General features: G+C 43.8%; 1 protein-coding gene across 17 annotated transcripts in view; it reads right to left on the bottom strand.

Annotated features, from left to right (window-relative positions):
• CNOT4 (CCR4-NOT transcription complex subunit 4) overlaps positions 1–27,765 on the bottom strand; it is a 122,840-nt gene that overhangs the window by 34,767 nt on the left and 60,308 nt on the right. For 5 of the 17 annotated variants that reach the window (XM_073327375.1, XM_073327366.1, XM_073327382.1 and 2 more), the window contains exons 3-7: positions 11,393–11,590; positions 7,130–7,216; positions 6,416–6,517; positions 5,720–5,845; positions 3,193–3,326 (exon numbers count right to left, since the gene is read on the bottom strand). In XM_073327375.1, coding sequence (XP_073183476.1) covers positions 3,193–3,326; positions 5,720–5,845; positions 6,416–6,517; positions 7,130–7,216; positions 11,393–11,590 — 647 coding nt within the window. The other 12 variants (XM_073327376.1, XM_073327370.1, XM_073327383.1 and 9 more) reach the window with 7 other exon arrangements.

A 27,765-nucleotide genomic window follows, 5' to 3' on the forward strand; every position in this document is an offset into this window, starting at 1 on the left:
AATTGGGACCAGGAAGATTCCTATGGCTCTTTAGCAATAGCACCATTTTCCAAATTCCTATTCAGTCTTAATATCTCATTACAATCCTGGCTGTCCCCATACCTCAGATATTGTAAGATTTACTATTTTGTCTCCATCTACTCTTCTCTCTTTGTGGGTCAACTCCTATGTACATTTAAGTAGGTCAAATCTTTCATTTGTGCATAAAACTCATCTTAGATCTCTCACCTTTGAGAGAAGAGGCTAAATATGGCACCCTATCAACTACCTTTTACCAAATTGAGAATCAATTTATACTACATCTCATGTCATGATTAAAAATTTTCTTTTGCCCTTTGCACCATTCTATCCTGACGCAAGAGACTAATTTTCAACCCAGACAAAATTTCAAATTAATTCTAGTCTAGATGTGACTTCAGACTGCAATCAGCATTTTCTCCTTCCCCTCCCTCCAAAAAAAAAAGTCTAATGGTTTAACAGATCCCAAAATATTCAAATCATAGCATAGACTTTCCTGTGGAAAAAAATGTTTTAAAGTGCTTATGAAAGCTAAATGCTTCCTAAGAGCAGTTCTCCAGCAATAATCCCTCACCCTATGTGCCAGCGACAAACATATTTAGTATTACAAGAAAGCATCAATCATTTTGCCCCATTAAAAACAAGTTTGAGGAAAGTGGCAGAAGAAAAAGAGGGCCAGAACTTTTTAAAATCAACCCACTGGTATCAGCACCCTATATTTTTTAAGTGAATACAACTGTCATTACTTCTACTCTATAACTATGGAATGCTGTACCAATAGGTACTTCTTACGGACACACACTCACACAGGTGGAAATTACAGCATTTGCCTTTCACACAAATGAGGGAAAAAATAGCATGAAGAGGGACTTTCACACTGGAACAAACTTGGAAAAATAATGTTTATACAAAGTTTTTGCCCAGTAATTATGTTTTCTCTACTATTACTGCAGGCTTACATTTGAACATATATTTCTCAGAGCTCAGCTTCTGCTTGATCCCTCAGTGAAATCCTAACACCGGACAGTCAAGAGAATGATTGTGAAATTGTTGACTCAGATGTAGAATTTAACAGGAGAAAGACAGTCGCAAGGCAAGGAATCAGACAAATGAGAAGCTGTTTATAAGTAGAAAGTTGTGAAGGGGTTAGCAATTTAAATATGATTAGTCTATAATTTAATCAGCTCTCAAACTACATATGGCCATGTCTGATTAATATTTGAATGGAGACCTCCAACTTCCTCACTGCTGAAAGGGCACTGGCAATCCAGACAATACTGTCCACCACTCCACAGCAGTACTGAATCAGTTTCCCACTGTAGTTATGCATTTCAGATGAATGACAAACTGAAGTTCAGTCCACTTGCATTTTTCACAAGTGCCAGGATGATAGCTCTGGGGGCCTGGCCAGATTCCAATGCTCATAACTGCTTTCCAACTACCTGAATTCCTGCAGCAGTTTCAGATGGAGCAATGCTTCACTTCCTGTTCTGTAACATCTTGTGCTGGGATCCCATCAGGTTTCAAGTTAAGCAGAACTGGTTCAGGCCCTGGATGTAAAACCCATCAGCACATGACTACTGCAAAAGTTGGTGTGTTGGGTTAACTTGGTTACACTCTTCCCTCCAAGTTAGTATTGAAACGAAGGCTCAAGGCATGACAGTCGGTGTCAGTGCTTCAGATGAGAAATCTGGCGATCCCAATCACTTGCAATCATTAACGATTATGACACTTCCTATAAGAGTAGGGAAAGATAATCCTAGTCTCTTAGTCAGATTCCAGTGCTGGTAGACAGAATATAACTATCCGAACTCCCCTGGCTGTTTCCTTTTGATATGGTTTTCTTCATTTTCTTGCATAAACTGTTGTCTAGTGCTGCTGCCAGAATTCGTTTCAGTACTGGGTTAACAAGCCCACAAAACTCTGATCCTGCATCAGAAGTGCTATATAAAATGTAAGGCACATTTTAAAAGTTTACCCCCAGTATGAAAGTCCCTTCTTGAATGGAAAGTAGTTAAGAGCTCCTTTTTGTTCATCTTAAATTTAACATTTAGCAAAACACACCAGCTACTTGTTTTAGCTTTTGGTTTATTTTTTGTATGGTTGTAAATTACTGGATGAAAAAAACTGTCAGGAGGTGGCTTTTGGAAAGTAGACCACAGCTGAAAAATATCTAGTAACAAGCAGTAATGGGAAGACAGACGCAAAGAAAGAGAAAGTTACAATTCAAATATTTAACCAAAACCACCATTTAAGTTTGCTAGGATGTAGCACCCAAGGATAGTTCACACCATGTGCCCGTTTCTCAGCCAAAGGTAAAAGCAAAGACGAAAGTTCAACTGTTTTACTTTGAATTGCCCAGATTTTTAGGGCTTGTGTACACTTAAAACACTGCAGCAGCGTACCTGCACCACTTGAGCTGTGCCGCTGTAGCGCTTCAGTGAAGACGCTACCTGTGCTGAAGGGAGGGGTTCTCTAGTAAGCATGGGTTCTCCACCTCCCCAGGAGGCGGTAACTAGGTCAACAGGAGAATTCTCCCATCAAACTATCACTGTCTACACCAGAAGCTAGGTCCCTTTAACTGCATAGCTCAGAGATGTGAATTTTTCACACCCCTGAATTACCCAATTATATGGACCTAATTTCCTAGTGTAGACCAGGCCTTAGTCTGTGTTCAAATCTTAACACTGATGTAAATATTAAATAATATCAAATATTTAGACACTTCAGCCACCGTGACAACAGAGACTGCCTGCCCTCTTATCACAAAGCAAACGCCACATTAGCTATAATTACCAAGAATTTGCTGCTTAATAGTATTCACTGAATTGCATTAATGTTATTGCAAAAATTGTGAAAATATTAAATAAAACCCTTCTGATATCTGCTTCAAAACGACGACAGCTTGTTTCGAGTTAATGTGCACAAAACCATGTGGTACAAGAAGGGGGAATCCTTTCATTTATCAAAGATGATTTAGCACATGTTGTTACAACTAGAATGAAGTACTGCATAATACTGCATTTGTATGTAAGCGAAAATTTGAGATGGAACATTTCACACCTTCCATATTAAACAGCAAGCATTGGGTGAGATGGGAGAGAGGATCAGCAATTTTAATGAAAATAACTTTAAAAGGGAAGTGTTGTCAGTCAGTCTGGAGTCAGTACTTACACATCATACCTCTGCAGTGCTGTCACTTTGTTCTTGTTCTTGTCAACTGTACCCGTAGACAGCTGGAGGAAGTTGGGGTTTAGTTTGTATAATTCTTGCAGTAGCTTCTGTTCATATTCTTGGTGTTTTCCTGCCTGGGGAAAGGGTTAAAATTTTCAATGAAACCTAAGCTGAAGTTCATATTCCCTCCCCGATCTGAAAGATCTTGGGGCACACAAAGCTATAAGGCTTTGCTTGACACTCTAATGGAAAGTTTGGGCTTCCAATTTTGCAGTCAAAAGGTTATTCCAAGGAGTCAGAGGCTCATGCTCTCAGATACACTCAACCAGCTGAATTGCTTGTGGCTTAACATGAAATTTATTTTCTCTTTTGGTACCTTTTAAAACAGAAAACCAATTTACTGAAGCCTTCCTAGGACTTATTCTCCAGTTCAAGCAAAAGTGTTTGTTGTAGTACAGTCCAAGTACGTTTCAAGTAAGTTTCCAAGAGAAGTGTGTAGTCTGCATTTTACATCTCCCTAACGTATATTAAGCTGTCCAGAGGGAAGAAAGATAGTCGCTTCATTTCAAAGAGTTTCTTTGCTGTTGCGAACAGTTCTGCATTCCAAAGACTATTTCAAAAGTATCACACAGCTGTCAATAGGGTAAGCAAAAGCATTCTGGTTAGTGTGACTGGAGTTTGTTCAATACAGAAGTGGATTTCTGTACAGCAAAGTATTACAGGGAGACATGCATGGTGCTTTCAGGAACTGGGGAGATTTCTATGCCTGAATGATTCATACTGCACAGACTCTACTTCTGAGTGAAGAAGGGGATGAGATTCATTCAATTCAGGTCTATCCTTTTGGCATTCCTAGAACATATTAGAACCATTTATTTAAAGTTTATTCAATCTAATGCAGAGTAGCTTCTTCTATGTTTTATTTATTTTTTGAGAGAAGGCACTTAAGCATGACAACTGAAATAGGGTTAGACTAAATATTAAAACATTTTGCCTTCTCTCTTCCGACAACCAAAGCTGTCCAAATTTGAAGGAAGTTTTTGGTATGAGGCTTGGGTTAGAATGGTTACAAGGTAATATTACATGCAAGTTTAATTTCAATATTTTCAAGAATTTTAAATTAAATCTAAAGTTGCAAAATGCAAACAAATTGAATTTAAAATGCCCAGTCACTTGTGCCCAGTGACCCTCAACACTATGATAGGCACTTTAGAAACAGAAGCAAAATGTTACTCCCGTAAAATTGGAACTACATCATTATGCAAGTATCAAGTGTTCATTACACCTTTAACACACTTTGTATGTAGTGTCACGAAATCGTATGTCTACAGAATCCAGTATTATGGAGTGTGATTCCGAAAGCACTCAAACATGTTGTACACTAACCGGTCCATGTAGACCCTAAATATTCCCTAGTAAACTTTAACATAGTACTGTGTCAAACAGTACTTTGCTGAAGTGCACGAGGAAATCTAGTGTGCACCAGCAGGGTCTACGCAGATCAATTAATGTGCAAAGCATGAGTGCACTTTAGAAATCGCACCCCCATGGTGCACATTGCCAACCCATGTAAACAGCCCTCAGTTATACCCATCAGAGTTAAAAAAAATTCAGATAAATATAATTGAACTATTCATGACAATGTCAAGTCATCCCAGAAATACTGTACTATATTACAACTCAATCAAACAGTAATCTTTTTAGCCTTACATTTTTAAAACAGCAGAAGTATTGTTTCTCATTTTAAATCATTTCATAAAAAACTAAGTAGTACCGGGGGAAAAACAATCCTTACTTTAGTTACCTTACTACGGCTCACTCAAACAGCACTGATTATGCATCCCACTTCCACTAAGTATCATAGGTAATCCAATCAGAGTTAGAGACCTTATACACCCCCTTCAGTAGCACAAGGCTTCAGAGAAAAGTCTCCAAAATCATGCAAAGTTAAAAAAAATTATACTCCGTTTTTATGACACCACCACATTCTTCTGATCTATACTCAAAAGGCAATTCTTCGAAGCCCACACCTTCAGTCATGCAAGCCAAACTACTGGATTATGGGAGGAACAGAAACCTGTATGGTTTCCTTCCAATCCCTAAACAAAATCCACTTTTTTGAGACGCTCATGACAATCATGAACCTAAAATTTGGTTAATGCAAACTTATAGATGTATTACGTGCTAATAAATTACCCTCAAAACATCTTAATACTCTTCCAAATGCTTAGCACCCATTTCATAAGATACAGTAGGAAATATAAACTATCCCACAATTGTCTTACAAACCTTTAACTATCCAATACTTGGAAGATTGACTCCTTTTGAGCCTGTAAAAACAGCACTCTTATTGGAAAACCACCAGTGCCCTATTGGCTAAGTATCTTCTGGGGTTAAAAAAAAAAAAGAAGTTTTGCTATGATAATATTTAAAGGCTGGCTACACTACACTTTAATATAAGTCATACACAGGAAAAAAACAGACATTTACACTACAATTTAGGATCCTCCTTTCTGTGCGCATCTACCTGCATCTCCTCTTTTGTGAAACTGGCTGCTTCGTCCCCCAGCTCATGTAGATACATACAGTCAGGTTTTGGACACTGCATGTTCTTTAGGAAATAACTGCAATATTTTGTTGTACCTAAAGATGCCTGAAGGAGAAAGAAAAGTGAGACTGAGTAGCTGAGCTAAGCACAGAAACCTAGAAGCCACATTTCAAGCACAAAAAAGCCCTCTGAATTTAACAGAGGTCTCAGAAGACAATATACCTTCATAAAAATTGGAGTTCATTGAAACAAGTTTTTTGATAAGGCCTAAATAGGATATCAGTAACATAAGAGACTCATATCCAGGGTCTAGATAATCAGAACGTACTTCAAAATCAATTTTCATCACATCAAAATAAAAAGCAAGACCAAAGTTGGGTAGAGATTTACTTTCATATTTGTAAAGGTAGGGCCAAAAAAATCTCAATTACAAGCCGGTATTTTCTGAGTTAATCCCCTATTCATTTCTGAGCCCTCCCACAAAACACTAGGCACAAGAGCTCAAACTCAAGACACGTGGATTCTATGACCAGCTCTGCTGATTTATATAAATACTGTGTCTAACTGGATGTTTTTATTGAGTAAAATATAGCAACGAATCTGAAACAGATTTTTAGTATCTGCACTAGATGTTAAAGTCCTTGCATGTGCCAATCACAGAATGCAAAATACTACCTTAAGTGTTCTGCCATCTACCACCACATTATTGACACACTGTATGGCTCTGAGAGCATCTTCTGATCGGATGTAGGTTACGTATGCACTTGCACTCGGACCCTAGAGAAAGAATTGAACAATGTGGAATTCTTTCTGGTTAGTTTTTTTTTTTTTTAATTTTCCTTTACTATCTGGCTAAAATTCATTTAACAAGGTTTAAAATTACATTTGTTTGAAATCAAACAATTCATTTACTTGAAAGGTAGTAAATGTAAAGGTCTGAAAAAAGGAAGCTTAAAGCTCTTAAAAGTTTGTGAAAATGAAAAGCTTATTAAAATATGGTTTATTAAAGTACTTGGTAGCTGGAAATGTAAGAATAGATACCACACTATTATTCCAGAGTAGAATAGATTCCACACTATTATTTTCTGAAGATTCTATCCTTTGCTTTCCTACCACGACCTCCATTATTTTGCAGACACTTTCCAAGGACTGCAAGTGCAAAGTCATTTAAGGATACAATCAATATTACTCTATGTACTCTGTTACTGTAGTATTGATTCTCCAAACCCCAGCCCCACAACCTGCCATGATAATTTGCCATGATAATTAGCCACCACTCAATCAGGAAAACGTAGCCCAGATTCTTCTTGAACCCGTAACTCCTGTCATGAACAGTGCCACCACAATACCAGAGCAACAAAAGCCCAAGAATCTCCTACCATGGCTTACCTGGGAGCCTGCATATGATGTGCTGTTGTTGATGACAACTTTATGTATTTTACCAAACTTCCCAAAATATTCTGGCCGCTTCAAAACCTGCAGGAGGAATGAGTAAATTAAACAGACATATTGGGAAATTAATAGCAACTCAATGATATTGCTAAAGGATTAATTTTTTTTAATGAATAACTTAGTTTTGCAATTAAGACCTTTAACTAGTGAAAATGAGAGAGGACAAGTTCATATAGATAAGTTTGTTCTGAGAACCTTCAATTAAAAAAGATTTACATTACTTTTTCTTAATGTTGGTAACATTAACACTGCCCCAAAGAGCCAGGATGACAGGTATTCATCATATCTTACACTTGAATCTTGTAGCTCCTTTTCGAACCCAAGACATCCAAATCCTGCAATAAGCAGCTGATGCCTACGACAGAGGGTTGCCCCCCAGTGCACACAACACAGTTATGTAATAGCTACCCCAGAACTTGACTGGAGCACAAAGCTGGCCCATGGGTGATCAGGTTGATCTAATATTTCCCCATGTTTTAAAGATACATTTATTTTGTAATTTCTGGAGTAAGAAAACAATCACATCAGTCCTAATTTTAAAAAGTGACTTGAAAACTCATCTACGGAGACACAGATAAAATTTTGTGAAATTCCTTTTTAACTGTTCACAATCAGTTTTGGACTTAGCTATCTTGAATTGTGTATTGCCTGCAAATTCTGCCAACCTATTGTTCACACCCTCTTCCAGATCATTTATGAATATGTTGCACAGCATAGGTTCCAGTACAGGTGCTTGGGGGACCACACTATTTACCTCTGTCCAAAAAAGTGACAGACTATTCCCACTCTTTGTTTCCTATCTTTTAATCAGTTACTGAACCACGAGAGGATCTTCTCTCTTATCCTCTAACTGCTTACTTGCTTAAAAGCCATTGGTGTGAGACCCTGTCAAAGGCTTTTTGCTAGTCCAAGACCACTATATCCACTGGCTCACCTTTGTCCCCATGCTTGTTGATGCCTTCAAAGAATTCTAACAGATTGATGAAGCACAATTTCCCAACACAAACTCCATGTTGATTCTTCTCCAACATATGTTCATATGTGTGTCTGATAATTCTGTTCTTTACTAAAGTTTCAACCTACTTGCCTGGCACTGAAAGAGAACCCAGAAGACTGGAGCAGGGCTAATGTAATGCCCATCTTTAAAAGAGGGAAAAAGGAGGAGCCAGGTAACTATAGACCGATCAGCCTGACCTCAATATCTGGGAAGCTACTAGAGCAGGGGTCTCAAAAACGCGGCCCGTGGGGTTCTTTCGTGCGGCTGGCCAAGCTCCCGCCCCTCTGCCTACCCCATGCCATTCCCTGAAGCGGCCGGAACCATGCCCCTGGGGGCGGGGGTAGGAGGGGAGGGGGTCGCACGGCAGACAGCTCCATGCATTGCTCTCGCTTCCAGGCGCCACCCCCGCAGCTCCCATTGGCTGGGAACAGGGAACCGCAGCCAATGGGAGCTTTGGGGGAGGTACTTGGAGGAGCAGCAAGAGCAGCACAACCAGCCATGTCCCCCCGCCCCAGGAACATGGTTCCAGCTGCTTCCTGGAGCGGAGCAGAGCAGCCAGGCTGGAGCCCGCACCCCAACTCCCTGCCCGCCCCCTGCTGCACCCCACACCCCTCCTGCACCCCAAAGCCCCCTGCCCCGCCCTGCACCCCTCACCCCAACTCCCTACCCTGAGCCCCCGCTGCACCCTGCACACCACCTGCACTCCCTGCCCTGAGCCCCCTGCCGCACCCCAAACCCCAACCCCCTGCCCTGAGCCCCCGCCACACCCCGCACCTCTCCTGCATCCCCTAGGCAGGGAGAGGGTGGAGTTGGGGTGGGGACTTTGGGCAAGGGGTTGGAATGGGGGCAGGGAAGGGGCGGGAAGAGGCAGGGAAGGGGCAGGGCCTCATGGAAGGGATGGAGTGGGGGCAGGGCCGAGGGCAGCAGGGGAGGGCGTGTCAGTGATGCAGTCCTTGGGCCAATGTACTAGTCCTCATGTGGCCCTCGTGGGCATTTGAGTTTGAGACTTCTGTACTAGAACAATGTATGAAATAGTCAATTTGCAAATACCTAGAGGATGAAGGCGTAATCATTAGCAGCCAACATGAATTTACGAAGAATAAATCATGCCAAACCAGCTTGATTTTCTTCTTTGACAAGGTTACTGATTTGATGGATAGGGGAAATGTGGTGGACATAAATATACCTAGATTTTATCGAGGGTTTTGACACTGTCCCACGTGACATTTTCCTAAAAAAGCTGGAGAAATGCAGGCTTGGTAGAACTACCGTGAAGTGGATACATAACTGGTTAAACAGCCACATAAAGTAACTACTAATGGTATAATGTCAGATGGGAAGGAGGTCTCAAGTGGGGTTCCAGAGGCGAGCGACAAAAGATCATCAAAGGGATGGAATGCAAGCCATATGAGCAAAGGCTGAAGGAACCGGGTATGTTTAGTTTGGAAAAGAGGAGATTAAGGGACATGATAGCTGTCCTCAAATACTTAAAAGGCTGCCATAAAAAAGATGGAGAAAATTTGCTCTCTGTTGCCACAGAGGGCAGGACAAGAGGCAATGGTTTCAAATTACAGCATAGCGGATTTAAAATAAATCTCAGGAAAAGCTTCTTAACTGTAAGAAGAGTAGGACAATGAACCAACTGCCTGCAGAAGTCATAGAATCTCCTTCCCTGGAGGTTTTCAAAGAGGCTGAATAACCATTTGTCTTGGATGGTTTAGACTCAACAAATCCTGCATCTTGTAAGGGGGTTAGACTAGTTGAACCTTGGGGCCTCTTCTAACCCTATGGTTCTAAGAAGTTAGGCTTCCCAGCCTGCAATTGCAAGAATCACCTCTGGAGCAGTTTTTTTAAGAGCTTCCCCCTCCCCTGCAGCAAGGGGTTGTCTTCTAGCAGAATCTGTGTAGCTCCACTCTGCAGAGGAACATGATAAAGGGAGCTCATCAAGGGAGGCACACTTCCTGTACATTAAAGAGCCCAGCTGTGTAGTAGCTACCTGTGCAATGATGGAGTTTGCAGAGAGAATCGCAATATCAATCCACTGGCCATTACCCTCCCCCCGGCAGCGTAGAGGGAGATGAAGTAGTGAGTTGCATATCCAGTTCTGAGGCTGGATATGCAACTATGGAGTGGCTCTGCATCTAAGGAACAGCATGAGAGAAGTCGAAGGGAGTACTTTTCCTCCAACCCAAACCAGAGAGAAATTCTGCAGTGCACAGTCCAGCAGTTTCACTGCATACTAGGGACAGGATTTGGGCCTTGGTAATTCATATCTGTATTCAGAAAGCACCTGCAGTTTCAGGAAGACAGAACTACATTTGTCACTTTTAGAAGGTTCTCTGCAACTATGAAGGTTAGAAACTTTTTTAAAATTAAAGCAAAACTGTTACAGAAAGTGGTGGGTACACTTCACTAACCAGAAAATTTTGTACTCATCTTTGATGAGGAGTGGAGTGATAAGAGATAACAGCCCTGCAATTTAGGCAACTCAGTTCTTTTGTCGCCCACCTGACCCAGATGCTTAGATCTCCCTTCCTACGTTCTGGATTTTTTTCCTCCCAGATAAGGCTGCCATAAGAAAATGCAACTGAATGGAGGCAATACTGGGACATAATACAGCAGAATTTCTACGAGTCTGATCTATCAGTGGAACAGCAGGGGGATTCCCTGGCCCTATCAGCTAATACCTTTGCATTGAAATAGTTAAGTATCTACTCCTCACCTCCAGTTGCACGCCAGGTACAGCAGGTAGGTGGGCCAAATGAGACTAAGAGGGGCACCGACGCCACTCTAGAAGTAGGGGAAAGACACTTGCAATGGACAGTGGCGCTGTAGCTGTGGGTCTAACACAGGTAAAGCTCATATATCCGAATCCTTCAGCTCATTTTATGTTGAAGAAACCAAACATTGTGTTTCTCCAAAAAAAGGTTAGTACACCTAGTATTAACAGAAACAAAAACAATGAACAGCTGGTGAGGTTTGAAGGAGGGAGGAATTTCATCCACGCCCTTAAAGTGAAGGGACCCTAAGCATCAGAGCAGCCATTTCTAGAGAGTTGTTTTATCTGGCATCAGTAAAAACCGACATGCAGTTTGCCATCCAAGTGAAGCACAAGGATACCACACTTTAGGTGTGGTCTTTAGATATTCTGATTATGGTAGTATTTAGGCAGCAGGGAGAAGTGGCACATGTGAACTGTTTACCTCTGGATCTGCTAGGCGCTGTGACAGCCCTACCACAAAGACAAGGTTCTTCTGTACAACCCGTACACTGGCCAGGTGTTTGCGATTCTCTGATATTTTCTGCTTTCTCTCGTTTTGCTTCTGTTTCTTTTCATTTTTTATCCTTTGCAGCTCTTCCTGGGAGAGTGGTTTGTACACTGCTGGATCTTCTGGATATGGCTGAACATAAAACACACCATTAAATGCAACCCAGTTAAGAAACTAAGTATTTGAGAACAATTAATCTCAGTAATTAGATATACAAATTGATGTTAATGTTATGTAGTTTTCTGGTTGGCAGCTCTGTGGACACAGTGTACACAGCCCCTTAGGAAGAGAGGGGAATCTCACATTACTTTCAAACAATACCCCTACTTGCACTCATGTAATAGTGAAACTGACAAACATTACACTGACTCTGCTGCTCCCCCCGTCGGAGAACTCTACAAGCATTGGCAACAGGACAGAATCCTCCCAAGGAATTTCAGTAAGGCAGCACAGTAAGCATGGGAAAAGGCAGGGCCCTGTCATCGCACATCCAGTTTAATTCTGTCATACATATGAAGAATATTTTAAAAGCCAGTCTATAACATAGAACAAAAGAATCCATTTGGTCATTGTCATGAAATCAAAATGTGCACCTCTGGGTTTTCAAGAGTCCTCTTAGCTTTCTGACCAGAGAATTTTGCTATTGTGTAGTTCATTCTTTGTGTTATCTTCCCTTGGTATAGAGGCAGGTTACTACAACAACTACTACACTGGATCATTTAATAGCACTCATGTTTGCCTAGCAGTTTCAGACAGACTGTCTCCACTGGGGAGAGGGGAGGAAGCACAATTTTACCTCAAAATAGCTCTCTCATTGAAGACAAGAACCGTAGGTTTTACCTCAATGAAGTTAGTTGAAGTAAACCCACGGTGGGTTCACCCCAACGAGCTACACAGGAGTTTAAAAAACAGTTACGAACCTTTCCATAATTATTGTACTTCGAGATGTGTTCCTTGTGTCCATTTCACATCAGGTGTGTGTGCGCGCCAGGTGAACCATTGCCAGAGAGGTTTCCCCAGGTGGTATCCATCGGGCTGGCTTTATTGCACTCTGGTGCCATGTGCTTATGAGCTAGTATATGGGGCACTGCCGGCCACGCACCCTTTGAGTCTCTTTTTGCTGGCCAACTCTGACAGAGGGGTAGGAAGGTGGGTCATGGAATGGACATGACCAACATCTCAAAGAACAGTTACAGAAAAGTCAGTAACCATTTTTCTTCATCAAGTGCTTGCTCTTGTCCATTCCACATTAGGTGACTCACAAGCAATACCCCACGAGGTGGGCTTGGAGCTCATGGACATGCAGACTGCAACACTACTCTCCTGAACCTGGCAGTGTCTCAAGCCTATTGGGTAATGGTGTAGTGGGATGCAATAGTAGGCACCAATGACCAAGTTGTGGATTGGAACCTCTGCGATGAACACTGCTGAAGAGACCTGAACTCTTGTGGAGTGAGCAGTCATGATGGTGAACATTCTCATGCTCACAGCATGCCCGAATACTGGAGGTCATCCAGGATGAGATCCTCTGGGCTGACACTGAAAGGCCTTTCATCCTTTCTGCTACTGCTACAAAGAGTTGTGTGGATCTGCAAAAGGGTTTAGTCCTCTCAATAAAGAAGGCAAGGGCAAGCCTAATATCCAATGAGTGAAGTCGCCACTTTGAGTTCTTGTGAGGCTTCAGGAAGAAGACTGGTAGAAAAATGGCCTGGTTGCTATGGAACTGTGAAACCACCTTTGGCAGAAAGGCGTGGTGGGGTGCAGTTAACATTGTCCCTGAACAACACCGTGTATGGTGGTTCTGATGAAAGGCCCTTGACTTCAGAGATTCTTCTGGATGATCAATACAAGCAAGGTGACCTTCCAAGAGAGAAGCAGTAGAGGGCATGACACTAGCGATTTAAAGGGAGGACCTGTGAGCCTTGAAAGAACCATGTTTAAGTCCCACCGGGGGGAGGGGGAGGTGGGGGAAGAGAAGAGATCAGCTTGCGGATCTAAAGATAAAGTCTCTCCAGCCCTGTAACAAAATGAACCATCATTTCATGAGAGAACACTGACCTGTGTTCACTGGTCAGTGGAAGGCCAAAATTGCTGCTAAATGCACCTTGATAGACACGACCCAGACCTTGTTGTTTAAGATGGAGCAAGTAGTCTAAGATAGACTGAAGGGAAGACTGAGTTGGAATGAGGTCTTGTTGGGATGACCATATCAAGAAACACTTCCAATTGGTGAGGCAGGTAGCCCTAGTGGATGGCTTCCTACTACCCAGCAAAACCTGTCAAACTTGTTCTGAACAGGCCTGCTCCTCTGGGTTCAGCCATGTAACATCCATACAGGTCCAGGAAGAGAGGAAGTGGGGCTGCTACTGATGGATATAATAGCGTGCTGAACCAGTATTTGTGTGGCCATGCCAAGACTAAGAATAACTCTTGCCTTGTCCAGTTTGATTTCCAGGAAGACCTTGTGAACCAGAGGACCAGTGGGAATGCACAGAATAGGAATTTTCTGTCCATGGAACCAGGAAGACATCAGAGAGAGAGCCTGGACTGTGCCCGGGCAATTAAGAAAAAATAATGGCATTTTCTGTTCTGCTTGGTCACAAACAGGTCCATTTGGGGAGACCCCACCTTTAAGGCTTGAACCTGGTGACCTCTGGGTGACTTGTGGTCAGAGGAAAAGGATCCACTGAGGTGATCGGCCAGTGCGTTTTGGGCTCCCAGAAGACGTGAAGCCTTGAGGTGGATCGAGTCTTTCACACATGTCCCACGGATGTACAGCCTCCTGACACAGAATGGAGGATCAAGCTCCTCCCTGCTAGTTGAGGTAGAATATGGCTGCGGTGTTGTCAGTCAGAACTCACACCACCTTGTCTGAGACCTTGGGAAGCAACAGTTGGCAGGCTAAGCAAATTGTCCCAAGTTCCCTGATGTTTATGTGCAGGAAGAGTTCTTCCTGGGACCACAAGCCCTGTGTCTGTTGAGGCGGGCTACCCAACTTAGGTCTGACATGTCCGAGACTAGGGACACTGCCGAGTCGGGGCGAGATACAGGACTCACATTATTACCGACAGCGGGTCCTTCCACCACCAGTCGAGGGAAGAGAGGTCCAGTGTTGGAACAGCAAGCACCGAGTCCAAATGGTGTCTGTTCAGGGAGGAAATGAAGCTCGCCACGTCTGCAGGGACCTGAGGTGTAGCCTTGCATGCCAGACCACATAATTGCAGATGGCCATGTGACTTAGTAGTTTGAGGCAAATCCGGGCTGTCGTAATTGGGTGAACCATGACTTTGAATATCAGATCTGACATAATCTGGAATCAGATCTCTGGAAGGAAGACTTTGGCTTGGGTCAAGTCAAGCACTGGCCCGATAAACTCTGTTCTCTGAACTGGAATAAGTCAACTTCTTCTCATTTATCAAGAGGCCCAGCACTCGGAAAGTGGCTTGAACCACGCTAATGCTGGTCTTTACATGAGCCTCTGAATAACTCTTGATCAGCCACTTGTCGAGGTACAGGTAGACCAGAACACCTCGCCATCTGAGGAAGGCAGCTACCACCAGGCACTTCATGAAGATCCAGGGGGCTGCGGACAGGCTGAAGGGAAGAATAGTGAATTGGAAATGAGTTTGGTTCACAATAAACCTGAGAAATCTTCTGTGGTCACAAAAGATAAAAATGTGAAAGTAAGTGTCCTTCAAATCAATCGCGGTGTACCAGTCCTCTGGATCTAGGGAGGAAATGGTGGAGGCCAAGGAGACCATGCAGAATCTCAGTTTCTTGAGATATTAGTTGAGGCGACAGGCCCAGGATGAATCAAAGGCCTCTCTTGGCCTTTGGGATTTGAAAATATTAGGAGTAAATCTCCTTCCCTCTCAAGTTTTGCAGTACCTCCTCCAGAGCCCCCATCCGTAGGAGGGTCTGCACCCTCCTGGGTGAGGAGAGGCTTGTGAGAAGGATCCCTGAAGAGGGATAGGGATTGGGGGCGGGAGGTAGAGGTGGATGGAAACTGAAGGGTATCACCGACCACCACTGTTTTTAGCACTCAGAGGTCTGATGTTATGTGGGAACATGCCGGACTGAAGTGGGACAGTCAGTCCAAAAATAAAGGAGAGACAGGATCTGAGGGGGGGGACTGGTATAGTGCCTTGGGCACACCTTCAAAAAGACCTGCTTAGGCCAACCAAAGTGCCTACGCAAGCCCAGCTGGGAGGCTGAGGTGGATGGAAGTAGTTGACAGTGCTTATAACCTCTCCCCTTTCTTTTACAGGGTTCCTTCTCAGACACTGAGCTGGGAAGTGTGGTGGCTGATGGGGATTGATATGCTTCCTCAAAGTAGACAGAGCAGAGAGATCCAGGGACATGAGGCTAGCCCTTGAAACCTTCAGGCCATGCAGCCTCATGTTCATCTCCTCTGAAAATAATGAGGAGCCTTTGAAAGGCCCAGATTGACTGCTGGACCTCGTGAGGGAGTCCCAAGGGCTGCAGCCAAGAGCATAGGCTCATGGTGACAGCAGAGGCAATTGTCCTCACCATGCACCTGCTGCGTCCAGTGCCGCCTGGAGAGGCGCTCTGGCAACATTCCCTCCCTCTTCTAAGAGGGCTGAGAATTCCTGCCTTGATTCCTAGGGCACAGAGTTCTTAAATTTGGCCAAGAAGTCCCACAAATTGTAGTCTTACTCCCCAGTAAGGCTTGTTGGTTTGAGATATTTAGTTGTTGACCACCTGTTGAATAAACTTTCCTCCCAAATAGATCACGTTTCTTTGCATTCTTCTGTTTGGGAGTAGCACTCGACTGGCCCTGTCTGTCCCTTTCATTAGCCAGCGATACGAGTGGGATGAGAGTACAGATACTCGTACCCACTGGCTGGCACATATTTCTCCTCCGCCCCTTATTTTGAAGAGAAGATGGTGTCTGGCACAGGACTTTAACCTGATCCATTACTACCTCATTAATGGATAAGACCACCTTAGATGGAGCTGCTGCAACCAGAATGTCAATGGGGCTGCGGGATGATCCCTTGAGCTTTTCAATTTCTAGCCCCAAGTTAACCACTATCCGCTTTAGGTGCTGTTGATGAGCCCGAAAGTCTTCTTGTGGTAGTTAACTGCTTGGGCCCGAGACGGCCTCATCCGGGGAGGAGGAGGAGGAGAAGGAAGAGGCCTGTACTGGAAAAGGGGGCTTCTTTCTCTTTTTCAGCTTCAGTAACCTCCACAGGGGGCACATCCTGTAGATCGGTACTAGGGTCGGTACTGGAGTCAGTGTCCGGTGCTGAATGTGGAGGAGTGGGGACCACTTCTCAGAAGCAACTGAAAGGATCAGTGGGAAGGGGGACCTGGTACCGGGGGAAAACCGCAAGGATTCCAGCATGGCCATTGCACAGACCATTGTCCTCCTGGCCAGGCACCAGCACTGCACTAGAGGTACGATGGCATGTAGGATGAGTACTGATGGCTCTTAGGCTGAATGTAGACCTCCACGTTGGACTCAGACAAAGAGAGTCCTCTCTAGGTGACCATGGGAGAGCAGTACCTCTTGCTGCCTCCAGTTGGTGCCGAGGGTCCGGTGAACAGAAGAGGAGAAGAGAGACTGCTTCCCTCTAGAAGGTACCAGAGGGCCAGGTGACAGAAAGGTGCTCAGAGCACCGTGCTCTCTCCTGCTCAAGGTTGACAGAGCCGGCAGCTGATTAAACAGGGTAGGCAGGACCAGGAGTGACAGCAAATCTCTAGCCGCTGCAAAGGACTCCCGAGTTGGAGGCACTGCAATTCTGCCAGCACCACAACGACTTCCCAGTGTCGGTGAGGGATCCAGCACCAGACTCAACCATCTCAACGGTGCCGCCATGGGACCAGAGGTGGAAAAGTGGCCTGAGGCAGGTTGCACTTCACTGCCTTCCCCTTGCTTGCCATTCTTTGGCACTGACAAGTGCCCTCTGTTGGTGTGCTACTTTTAGTGTTTCTTCTTCAGCATCAGAGATGGAGAGTAGTGCTGGGAGGTACACAGTGCCGGAGAAGTGCTTTGCACCAAGGCCGAAGTGCTTGGTGCTGAATCTGAGTAGCTTGGTTCTGAAGCCAGTCTAAAGATAGGATAACCTTAAGTCTGATCACTCTGTCCTTTGTGCAAGGCTTAAAGTCTCAACAAATTTGACAGTGATCTTTCATACGAGATTCTCCCAGACTCTTCAGACAACTGGAATGTGCGTTGCTCACAGGCATCGGCTTGCCACAGGCAGCAAAAGACTTGAAGCCCAGCTCCAGGGGTAATGGGAGACCTTTAACAATAAGGGGAGAGGGTACCCTCTACAGTAACACTATTTACAATGCCTTGCATGGTGTCAGGCTTCAGAGTGGTAGCCATGTTAGTCTGTATCAGCAAAAAGAACGAGGAGTACTTGTGGCACCTAAGAGACTAACAAATTTATTTGAGCATAAGCTTTCATGGGCTAAAGCCCACTTCATCAGATGCATGCACTGGAAAATACAGTAGGAATTTTTTTTTTTTTTTTTACACACACACAAATGAAAAAATGGGGGTTGCCATACCAACACGAAAGAGAATAATCATTTAAGGTGGGCTATTACGGGCAGGAGAAGACAACTTTTGTGGTGATAATCAGGATGGCCAATTTCAAACAGTTGACAAGAAGGTCTGAGTAACAGTAGGGGGAAAATTAGCATGGGGAAATAGCAAATCTATCCAGCTCTACTCTTAGCCCAGCAGAAGAATCTGTCCTACCTCAGGGCCTCTCCTTCTGCCCCTCCACCCCCACGAACATGATACATTTCTGTGGTGACCTAGAATCCTACTTTCGATGTCTCCGACTCATGGAATATTTCCAACACACCTCTGAACAGCATACTAACCCACAGAAACCTTCCTACCAACACTACAAAAAGGAGGATTCTGCGTGGACCTCTCCTGAAGGTTAAAACAGAGTGGATTTCTACATAGACTGCTTCCGCCAACGTGCATGGGCTGAAATTGTGGAAAAGCAGCATCACTTACCCCATAACCTCAGCCGTGCAGAACACAATGCCATCCACAGCCTCAGGAACAACTCTGACGACATAATCAAAAAGGCTGACAAAGGAAGTGCTGCCCTCATCGTGAACAGGTTGGAATATGAATGATAGGCTGCTAGGCAGCTCTCTAACACCACTTTCTATAGGCCATTACCCTCTGATCCCACTGAGGGTTACCAAAAGAAACTACACCATCTACTCAAGAAACTCCCTGAAAAAGCACAAGAACAAATCTGCAGACACACCCCTAGAACCTCGACCAGAGGTATTCTGCTACCCAAGGTCCATAAACCTGGAAATCCTGGACGCCCCATTGTTTTATGCATTGGCACCCTGACAGCAAGATTGTCTATGTAGACTCTCTCTTAAGACCCAATGCTACCAGCACTCCTAGCTATCCTCGAGACACCACTGACTTCCTGAGGAAACTACAATCCATTGGTGATCTACATCCATAGTGGCCAGGATGGTGTTTTCTGGAAGAAGCCCTCTACACCAACATTCCACACGAAAATGAACTGCAAGCCGTCAGGAACACTATCCCCGATAATGTCACAGCAAACCTGGTGGCTGAATTTTGTCCTCACCCACAACTATTTCACATGTGGGAACAAAGTATACCTTCAAGTCGGCGGCACTGCTTAGGGTACCCGCATGGCCCCAAAGTATGCCAACATTTTTATGGCTGACTTAGAACAACGCTTCCTCAGCTCTCGTCCCCTAACGCCCCTACTCTACTTGCACTACATTGATGACATCATCATCTGGACCCATGGAAAGGAAGCCCTTGTGGAATTCCACCATGATTTCAACAATTTCCATCCCACCATCAACCTCAGCCTCAACCAGTCCACACAAGAGACCCACTTCCTGGACACTACACTGCTAATAAGCAATGGTCACATAACCACCACCCTATACAGGAAACCTACTGACTGCTTTACTTACCTACTTGCCTCCAGCTTTCATCCAGACCAAACCACACGATCCATTGTCTACAGCCAAGCTCTAAGATACAACCGCATTTGCTCCAATCCCTCAGACGGAGACAAACACCTACAAGATCTCTATCAAGCGTTCTTACAACTACAATACCCACCTGCTGAAGTGAAGAAACAGACTGATAGAGCCAGAAGAGTACCCAGAAGTCACCTACTACAGGATAGGCCCAGCAAAGAAAATAACGCCACTAGCCTTCACCTTCAGCCCCCAACTAAAACCTGTCCATCGCATCATCAAGGATCTACAACTTATCATGAAGGATGATCCCTCACTCTCACAGATCTTGGAAGACAGGCCAGTCCTCGCTTACAGACAGCCTCCCAACCTGAAGAAAATACTTACCAGCAACCACACACCACGCAACAAAAACACGAACCCAGGAACCTATCCTTGCAACAAAGCCCATAGCCAACTCTGTCCACATATCTATTCAAAGGACACCATCATAGGGCCTAATCACATCTGCCACATTATCAGAGGCTCGTTCACCTGTACATCTACCAATGTGATATATGCCATCATGTGCCAGCAATGCCTCTCTGCCATGTACATTGGCCAAACTGGACAGTCTCTATGCAAAAGAATAAATGCATACAAATCAGACATGAAGAATTATAACATTCAAAAACCAGTTGCGGAACACTTCAACCTCCCTGGACACTCAATTACAGATCTAAAAGTCGTAATTATTCAACAAAAAAAGTTCAAAAACAGACTCCAATGAGAAACTGCAGAACTGGAATTAATTTGCAAACTGGACACCATTAAATAGGGCTTGAATAAAGACTGGTAGTGGATGAGTCATTATACAAACTAAACTATTTTCCTATGCTAATTTCCCCCCTTACAGTTACTCACACCTTCTTATCAACTGTTTGAAATAGGCCATCCTGATTATCACTACAAAAGTTTTTTTTTCTCCTGCTGATAATAGCACAACTTAATTGATTACTCTTGTTAGAGTTGGTATGGCAACCTCCATTTTTTCATGTTCTCTGTCTATATCTATATCTTCCTACTGTATTTTCCAGTGCATGCATCTGATTAAGTGGGCTTTAGCCCACAAAAGCTTATGCTCAAATAAATTTGTTAGTCTCTAAGGTGCCACAAGTACTCCTCGTACTATTTACAATGTATACACTGTAACTAAACTATAGAATAAACTTACAATACAGAGAAGAAAACCACTGATAGGCACCTTGCTGAAGCAAGGGGAGACATTTCAGCAACCATCACAGGTGGTAAGAAGGAACTGAGAGGGTCTGTGGCTGGTGGCACTCCTTATATGGCACACAAGAGGGCACTAGAGCCAGCCTGATGGATGCCAGACGGATGGAAAAATCTCCAGCAACGGTACATGCAGCGTGCGTACACACACACACACACCAACCATGAAATGGACACAAACAAGCATTCGAACAAAAACTGCAGTGCCTCATCACTCCTCGGGCTTCACATTGAGACAGCCATCTTGAGGTAAAACCACCCTTTTTTGCAGTGAAGACATACAACTCAGAAAGCATGTCAAGGCTATTATATATTTATCCTCCACACCCTGCTGCTCACAAGGCACTCCTACCCATTCTCAGTCCTGAAAACAAAACTCAGAATTATAAAATGTATAACTAGTCTTCATAACAGTTTGAGACATACAGTAACAAAGTTTATATAACACAATATATACACAATGCATCGTAAGACAAAATTTAAAATTGATGAGAATGAAGAAGTTACTGAAGTGATGCTAAAGATATGACGCGCACATATTACGGAATTTCCTCTGGGGCTGACAGTTTAAAATATGAAACTTAATCAATTACATGGAAAACAGGGAATTCTCTCCCCATGTTTTAACACCCAACCGAGTTGACTGACTAGGTGCATTATAGAAGAATTTAACCTTCCCCTGAATTACAATACACTGACCAGTACTAGAAGCAGGATACCAAATGAACAGTCTCTCTACACTGTCCTGGACAAACAGCTAATCTGAAGTACTTGAGCTGGTATGCAAAGGATAGAGCTTGTACTGAAAGTATAGGGAATATACTTTTTCATTACCATGCACAGGAATTTAAAAGTCGACACATTCTATTAGTGTTAATGGAAAAGATGCATTCAACTCCATGCACAGCAACACCATATTGACTTGATCTACCCTTGAACTTGGATTTTTAAGGAAATGTGGCTTAAAATCAAGGTATTGTAGCACCACAACTGAAGAACAAACCCCATGCAACAGTCAATCCTTCATGCACACTTCACTTAACTGTTGGATCATAATCAATGACCCACTCTTGAGGCTTGGTCACAGCCATGCTTATCACAAGTTATGTCTTCGTCACACACGCTCGGGTAATCATTTTAGAAGGACACAGCATTAAGTTTATATGGCATTTCACAGATAGCTGGCTCTTTGAAGTAAGGAACTTTTTTTTTTGAACTTGAACAGCTCTTTGTCTAATTGTATGCAGACTATTAAACGATGAAGAGGATAAAGAATATTACCTAGAAGTAGGTAGAGTTTCTTAAGAGGAACTTGGAGGAAAGGCTGTTTGGCACACAATGCAGCTTTCAGTTACAGGGGATAGTGAGGATTGAGGCATGAGGCTAAGAACGGAGGGAAACCAAGGTTCTATCTATAATAGGTAACCGTACCACTGAAAACTAAAACAGTTTGCCCCAATGTAAAGGAGGATATGGGTAATGTGTCCATTCTATGCATCCTTTTTTTCAGAATGGAGATCCTCAATATTAAATCACCAAGCATCCCAGGTGACCCAGAAGAGAAAGAGGAACAAATTCTAGCAATACACACAGTAAGTCAGAGGAAGAGTCCAACAGTGGAATTCATGTTGCGTGAAAGGCTCTATTCTCCACCATGATCAAAGTAATCAGCTCCATGAGCTGCTTCAAGACAAAGTTCAGTGGACTGCATGCCATTTTGAAGTCAGGAGCATGATTACAAATTGCGTGAGGGTTGTTGGATACACCTGCTTATCCAAGGTAACTGCAGAACTAAGTGAGGAAGAGGAAGTTACTCACCTTGTGCAGTAATGATGTCCCTGTGGATGCTCCATTGTATGTGTATCTGCGTCCCTCAATGAAGGTTTTGGTAGCACTGTCTGTTTGGCCCACACATGAGCACAAGGGAGGGAGAGCATTTCCTCGAGGCTAACTAGCACTATGTGGGTGAACCACCCTCTGTTCCTTCCCTACTGCAGCTCCCCTACTGAGAACACCAAAGTAGAAGGGAGGGTTGTAGAGCACCCAAGGGGGACACACCTTGAAGAACTATCATTACTGCACAAGGTGAGTAACTTCCTCTTCTTTGAGTAGCATCCCTATGGGTACTCCAAGATAGGTGACTCCCAAGCAGTATTCCCCAATGGAGGGTCAGGGCTTCGGCATCTAGTCTATTATGGATGACAACGCTGTGGAGCTGAAAATCTAGTAATTGTATAGTGTTCTGTGAAAATATGAGCAGATGCGCAAGTCACTGCCCTGCAGATTTCTGGCATAGAAACATTTTTAATGGCGTGACAGAGATGAGAAACACTCATGGAATGCGTATGGATTCCAGATGAGGGTAGCAAATTACGATCATGGTAGCACTAGTTAATACAATTCAGGACCCATTTGTAGAGTCTCTGAGCTGATACTGCTACACCTTTGACCTTTCCACAATTTAGAGGAAGAGCTTAGGAGATTTCGTAAAGGCCTTTGTCCTGTCCAAATAAAAGGCCACGGCTCTCCTAACATCATGTGTATGTAGTGTAGCCTCCCTGTTGTCATGAAGAGACTTTGGGTAGAAGGTGAATGAACTGTTTCATGTGAAAAGACGAGGTGACCATGGGGATGAACTTTGGGTGTGACTTTAAAAGAAAATTGTGAAGGGGTGTATGTGCCATTAATGCTGCTATTTTCCCTATTCTCCATGCCAAGGTGATGGCTACTAGGAATGCTGTCTTCATTGGTAGATGTGTAAAAGAACAAGGGGCCATAGGTTCAAAGTGCCGTCTAGTTAGGCTCTTTAAAACTAGATTTAGGTCCCTCACTGGAAAGGGGTGCCTGATTTGGGGGAAGAGGTTTCCTATATTTGACAGGTTTCAGAGCAGCAGCCGTGTTAGTCTGTATCCGCAAAAAGAAAAGGAGGACTTGTGGCACCTTAGAGACTAACAAATTTATTTGAGCATAAGCTCACGAAAGCTTATGCTCAAATAAATTTGTTAGTCTCTAAGGTGCCACAAGTCCTCCTTTTCTTTTTGCTATATCTTCAAGGAATCTCTGTTGTTGGACAGGTGAAAACAGAATATCCCTCTGCTTGTAGAAAGCCATTATGGCTGCAAGATGTACTTTGACTGAGCTGAGAGACAGCCCTGTCCTCTTGAGGCCTAGTATGTAGTTTAGCATGGTGGGGAGGGAGGAAGATACCAAGGTAACTTGCTTGGAATTATACCAAATCTGGAATCTTTTCCATTTTTGCAGGTGAATGCGGCAGGTAGACAATTTGTTTACTGTGTAATAACACTTCTTGTATCTCCTTGGAGCAGCAGGTCTGTCTGTTGGAACTATGGAGGAACAATGTCTTGAGTCGGCAGATCCACAGGTTGGGACTGGAGGGTTTGTCAGGTCTCACCTTCTCAAGGGGAATTTGTAGTATCTGCTACTCTTTTTGTAAGATCATGAAATAGTTTAAAATCATCCTCCATGGATGATGGAGGGGGCCATCACTGCCTCACCTGGTGAGAAGGAGGAGATATTGGTTTGTGGTGTAACCTCTTTAATCTGTTTCAGAGTAACAGCCATGTTAGTCTGTATTCGCAAAAAGAAAAGGAGTACTTGTGGCACCTTAGAGACTAACCAATTTATTTGAGCATGAGCTTTCGTGAGCTACAGCTCACTTCATCGGATGCATACCGTGGAAATTGCAGCAGACTTTATATACACAGTGTGTGTGTGTCCCGGGAAAAGGGGGGTGGGGGGGTGAGAAAGCCTGGATTTGTGCTGGACATGGCCCACCTTGATTACCATGCACATTGTAGGGAGAGTGGTCACTTTGGATGAGCTATTACCAGCAGGATAGTGAGTTTGTGTGTGCGTGTGTGTGTTTTTGGAGGGGGGTGAGGGAACCTGGATTTGTGCTGGAAATGGCCCAACTTGATGAGCACTTTAGATAAGCTATTACCAGCAGGACAGTGGGGTGGGAGGAGGTATTGTTTCATGATCTCTGTGTGTGTATATAGAGTCTGCTGCAGTTTCCACGGTATGCATCCGATGAAGTGAGCTGTAGCTCACGAAAGCTCATGCTCAAATAAATTGGTTAGTCTCTAAGGTGCCACAAATACTCCTTTTCTCTTTAATCTGGCCTCCTGCTCAAGTTTTCTTTTGAGGTTATGGAGCTCTGGATGCAGAGGCTGAAGGAGACCATCTTACTGACACTTGGGAGGAGACACCAGATGCCCGAGAAGTATGGTGCCTGTAGGTTGCCCATGTTCCCAGTATGGTGGAACCCACGGGTGGTCATACCAAGAAGGTTGAGGTTTGGACTGAGGGTGAACTGGAAGGGCCCTGGTTGATGTAGAAATGGGCCATGGTGTGAGGACAGTGAGAGGATATCATCCTGGTCACTATCTGAGTCCTCATTGGACAGCATTGGAACTGACAAGGAGACTGGTGGCCAACACCCTGGTGCCAGTGGTGATTCCAGGGATCGAGATGTGCTCAGTACCAGGGCCCTGGTATCAAGCAAGTGGGAAACTCTTAGAGTCTCAGCCACCATGAGATCTCTGGGAAAATGAAACTCCTGCAGTACCACTGTGATCAGCACCATCAAGGCTTGTTGGTGCGGATTCGCTGATACTGAGGAAATCGGCAGAGATCTTGCACGAGATGATCAGTCCGAAGATGGTTGTTTGGAAGTAGCTGATACCAAGGGTTTCCACATCAGTACTGCTTTCACAGAGACATTACAGTCTTTGCTCTTGCCCTTGACAGGTGGTGTCGCCGCTTCAGAGCCTCCGCCCTTCAGGTCTTTAGGCTTATAAGTGGTGTCTGCACCTGAGGACCCGTGTCTCCTCTGGATACCGTGCTTTGTAGCCGAGGTGACTGACCATGCCAGAGATCTCCTCTGGCTGGTCCGGGGCTCAGTCTGAGGACTTGCAGCTCTCTTTTGGAGGCCTTGCAAAGAGAGTACAAAGATTTCCTCTTTGGTTCTCCCTCCTTAGATGTAGAAGGCTCTGGGAACAATCTTCACCGTGGAGGGGATTCGGGACCAGGGTCAGAAGCTCGTTTAAGAACATCCTCCATAAGGAGTTTCAACTTTAACTCCTGGTTCTTTTTGGATCTAGCCTTCAATTGCTGACAGAAGGTACGCTTCTGTGGAATGTGAGCTCTCCAAAGCACCAACGCAGTAGCAGTGTAACCTATTTCCAGTACTGCCTCCCTGCAGGAAAGACACCGTTTAAACCCGGGGGAGTCAGGCATGCCCTTTTGCTGGGGGTGATCCCCAGATGAGAAAAAGGGAAAAGACGGGGGGAAGATTTTTTTTTTGAACAGTAAAAAAACCAGAAACCTTATAAAACTAAGAAAAATCTAATGGAAATGCTAAAAGAAGCTAAGAAACTGAACTCAAACTCTGGTGTAAAGAGAAAGCGGACTGCAATTTGCTCTGTCTTAGGCCAAGTGCAGTTGAGAAGGAACTGGGGATGGTTCACCCATGCAGTACTAGTTAGCCTCAAGGCAGGAAGAGTTTATGTGTTGGCCAAATGGACACTGCTACCAAAATCTCCAATAAGAGGCACGGGAAAACAGATATACCTACAGTGGAGCACCCAAAGGGACACTACTCGAACGAGGAGACTTTTGCATCCCTTTGGGAAGCTCCAGATTACCTGCATGAGAATGTCATTCTCTGTAGAATGAAAGCAGTGTTTGTCCTAAGGAAGAGGTCTACCCTGGATAGCAACTGGTCAATCAGGCACCAGTGGGACTGGAAATCCTTGAATATAGCAACAGAGATCAAGTGTTTCAGTGGCGTACAATCAAGCTAGCAAACATCCGCAAGACCACTGATGGATTTGAATAGCTGGGTTTCCTGAATTTCTGGAGCTATAGATGAACCCATGCGCACCTGATCAAGCCCAGGAATAAACTAACAAAAGTCTACCACTCCATGGTGACAAAAGCCTTATAAGATCATGGTGCATAGTTCCTAGATGCTTACTGGAGTGGGCGAGGGGAGAGTGATACAGCTACAGAGTGTATGCAGAAAGGTGGTAAAGTATGCCTCTGAAAGGCTGAAAGCAAAGTGGAAGTACCTACTGAATACAGTGAACAGTGTCGTGATATCCGCTTGTTGTATTCTATCCAATATTGTGAAAGCAAAGGAGGTGTTTGACAATGGACAGAGGAAGGCATGAGTCTTGGAGCAAAGAATGGAGGTGGACAAAGGTGTGCCACTAAACGTGTGACAATTATGAACATTGCCTGCAACAGGCATATGAACCAAATCAGAGTTGCTTTGTGCTCATATTCTGCTGTTGTAGGAATGCAAGGGGATCGATGCGCTTAATGCCTGAATGCGGCATACTGAAATGTTAGCAGTTTAACTTAATATCACTGATTCCATAGTTGCTAGTGGGTTTGATACCATGAATTAATTAGTTTTTAATAAAAGTATTACCAGCATTTAGATGCTTTTGGACAAAGAGGATATGGGGGTAGAAAAGCAGTGCTGTTTAAGGTAATTCAAACTATGCCTGCTGAACTATTAACTGAGATTGATTTGCATAATGTATTTTATCACGAAACATGGAAGCCACCTTCAAAAATGTAGTTAATACATAACAAAAAACAGCAAGCCAGATTTTGTTTTATGCTGAAATGTGGACTAACTGTGCAAACTGCTATTGGCCCTGCATGTACTCTATCAAAAGTTCAAAACTTTGTTTTGAAGTCTTATTCTTTATCATGTTGTACATAGCTCCTCACACACTCTTTGTCCTCTTGCATAAATTTCCCTTGGCATTTAAAGAGAAGTTGCATTTTTCTTCAAACTTCAAATTTTTTCTTTCCATGTTTTTCTGAACGTTGTAAAAACAGATCTAGTTTTTGTTCCTTGCCAAGGGATCTGTCAAGCACTCTGCTTCTTGTATTCCCAAATGCATGGTCACATTCCTGCCATGTAATGGATATGCCAAACATTTCCCATTTTTTGCCTTGTTGCAGAAGTGGTCTCTGAAAAGAGAAATATGGAGTGAGTCAATATGCTTACGTCAATGAGC

This window comes from Lepidochelys kempii, chromosome 1, assembly GCF_965140265.1.
Source record: "Lepidochelys kempii isolate rLepKem1 chromosome 1, rLepKem1.hap2, whole genome shotgun sequence".
Lineage (NCBI taxonomy): Eukaryota > Metazoa > Chordata > Testudines > Cheloniidae > Lepidochelys > Lepidochelys kempii.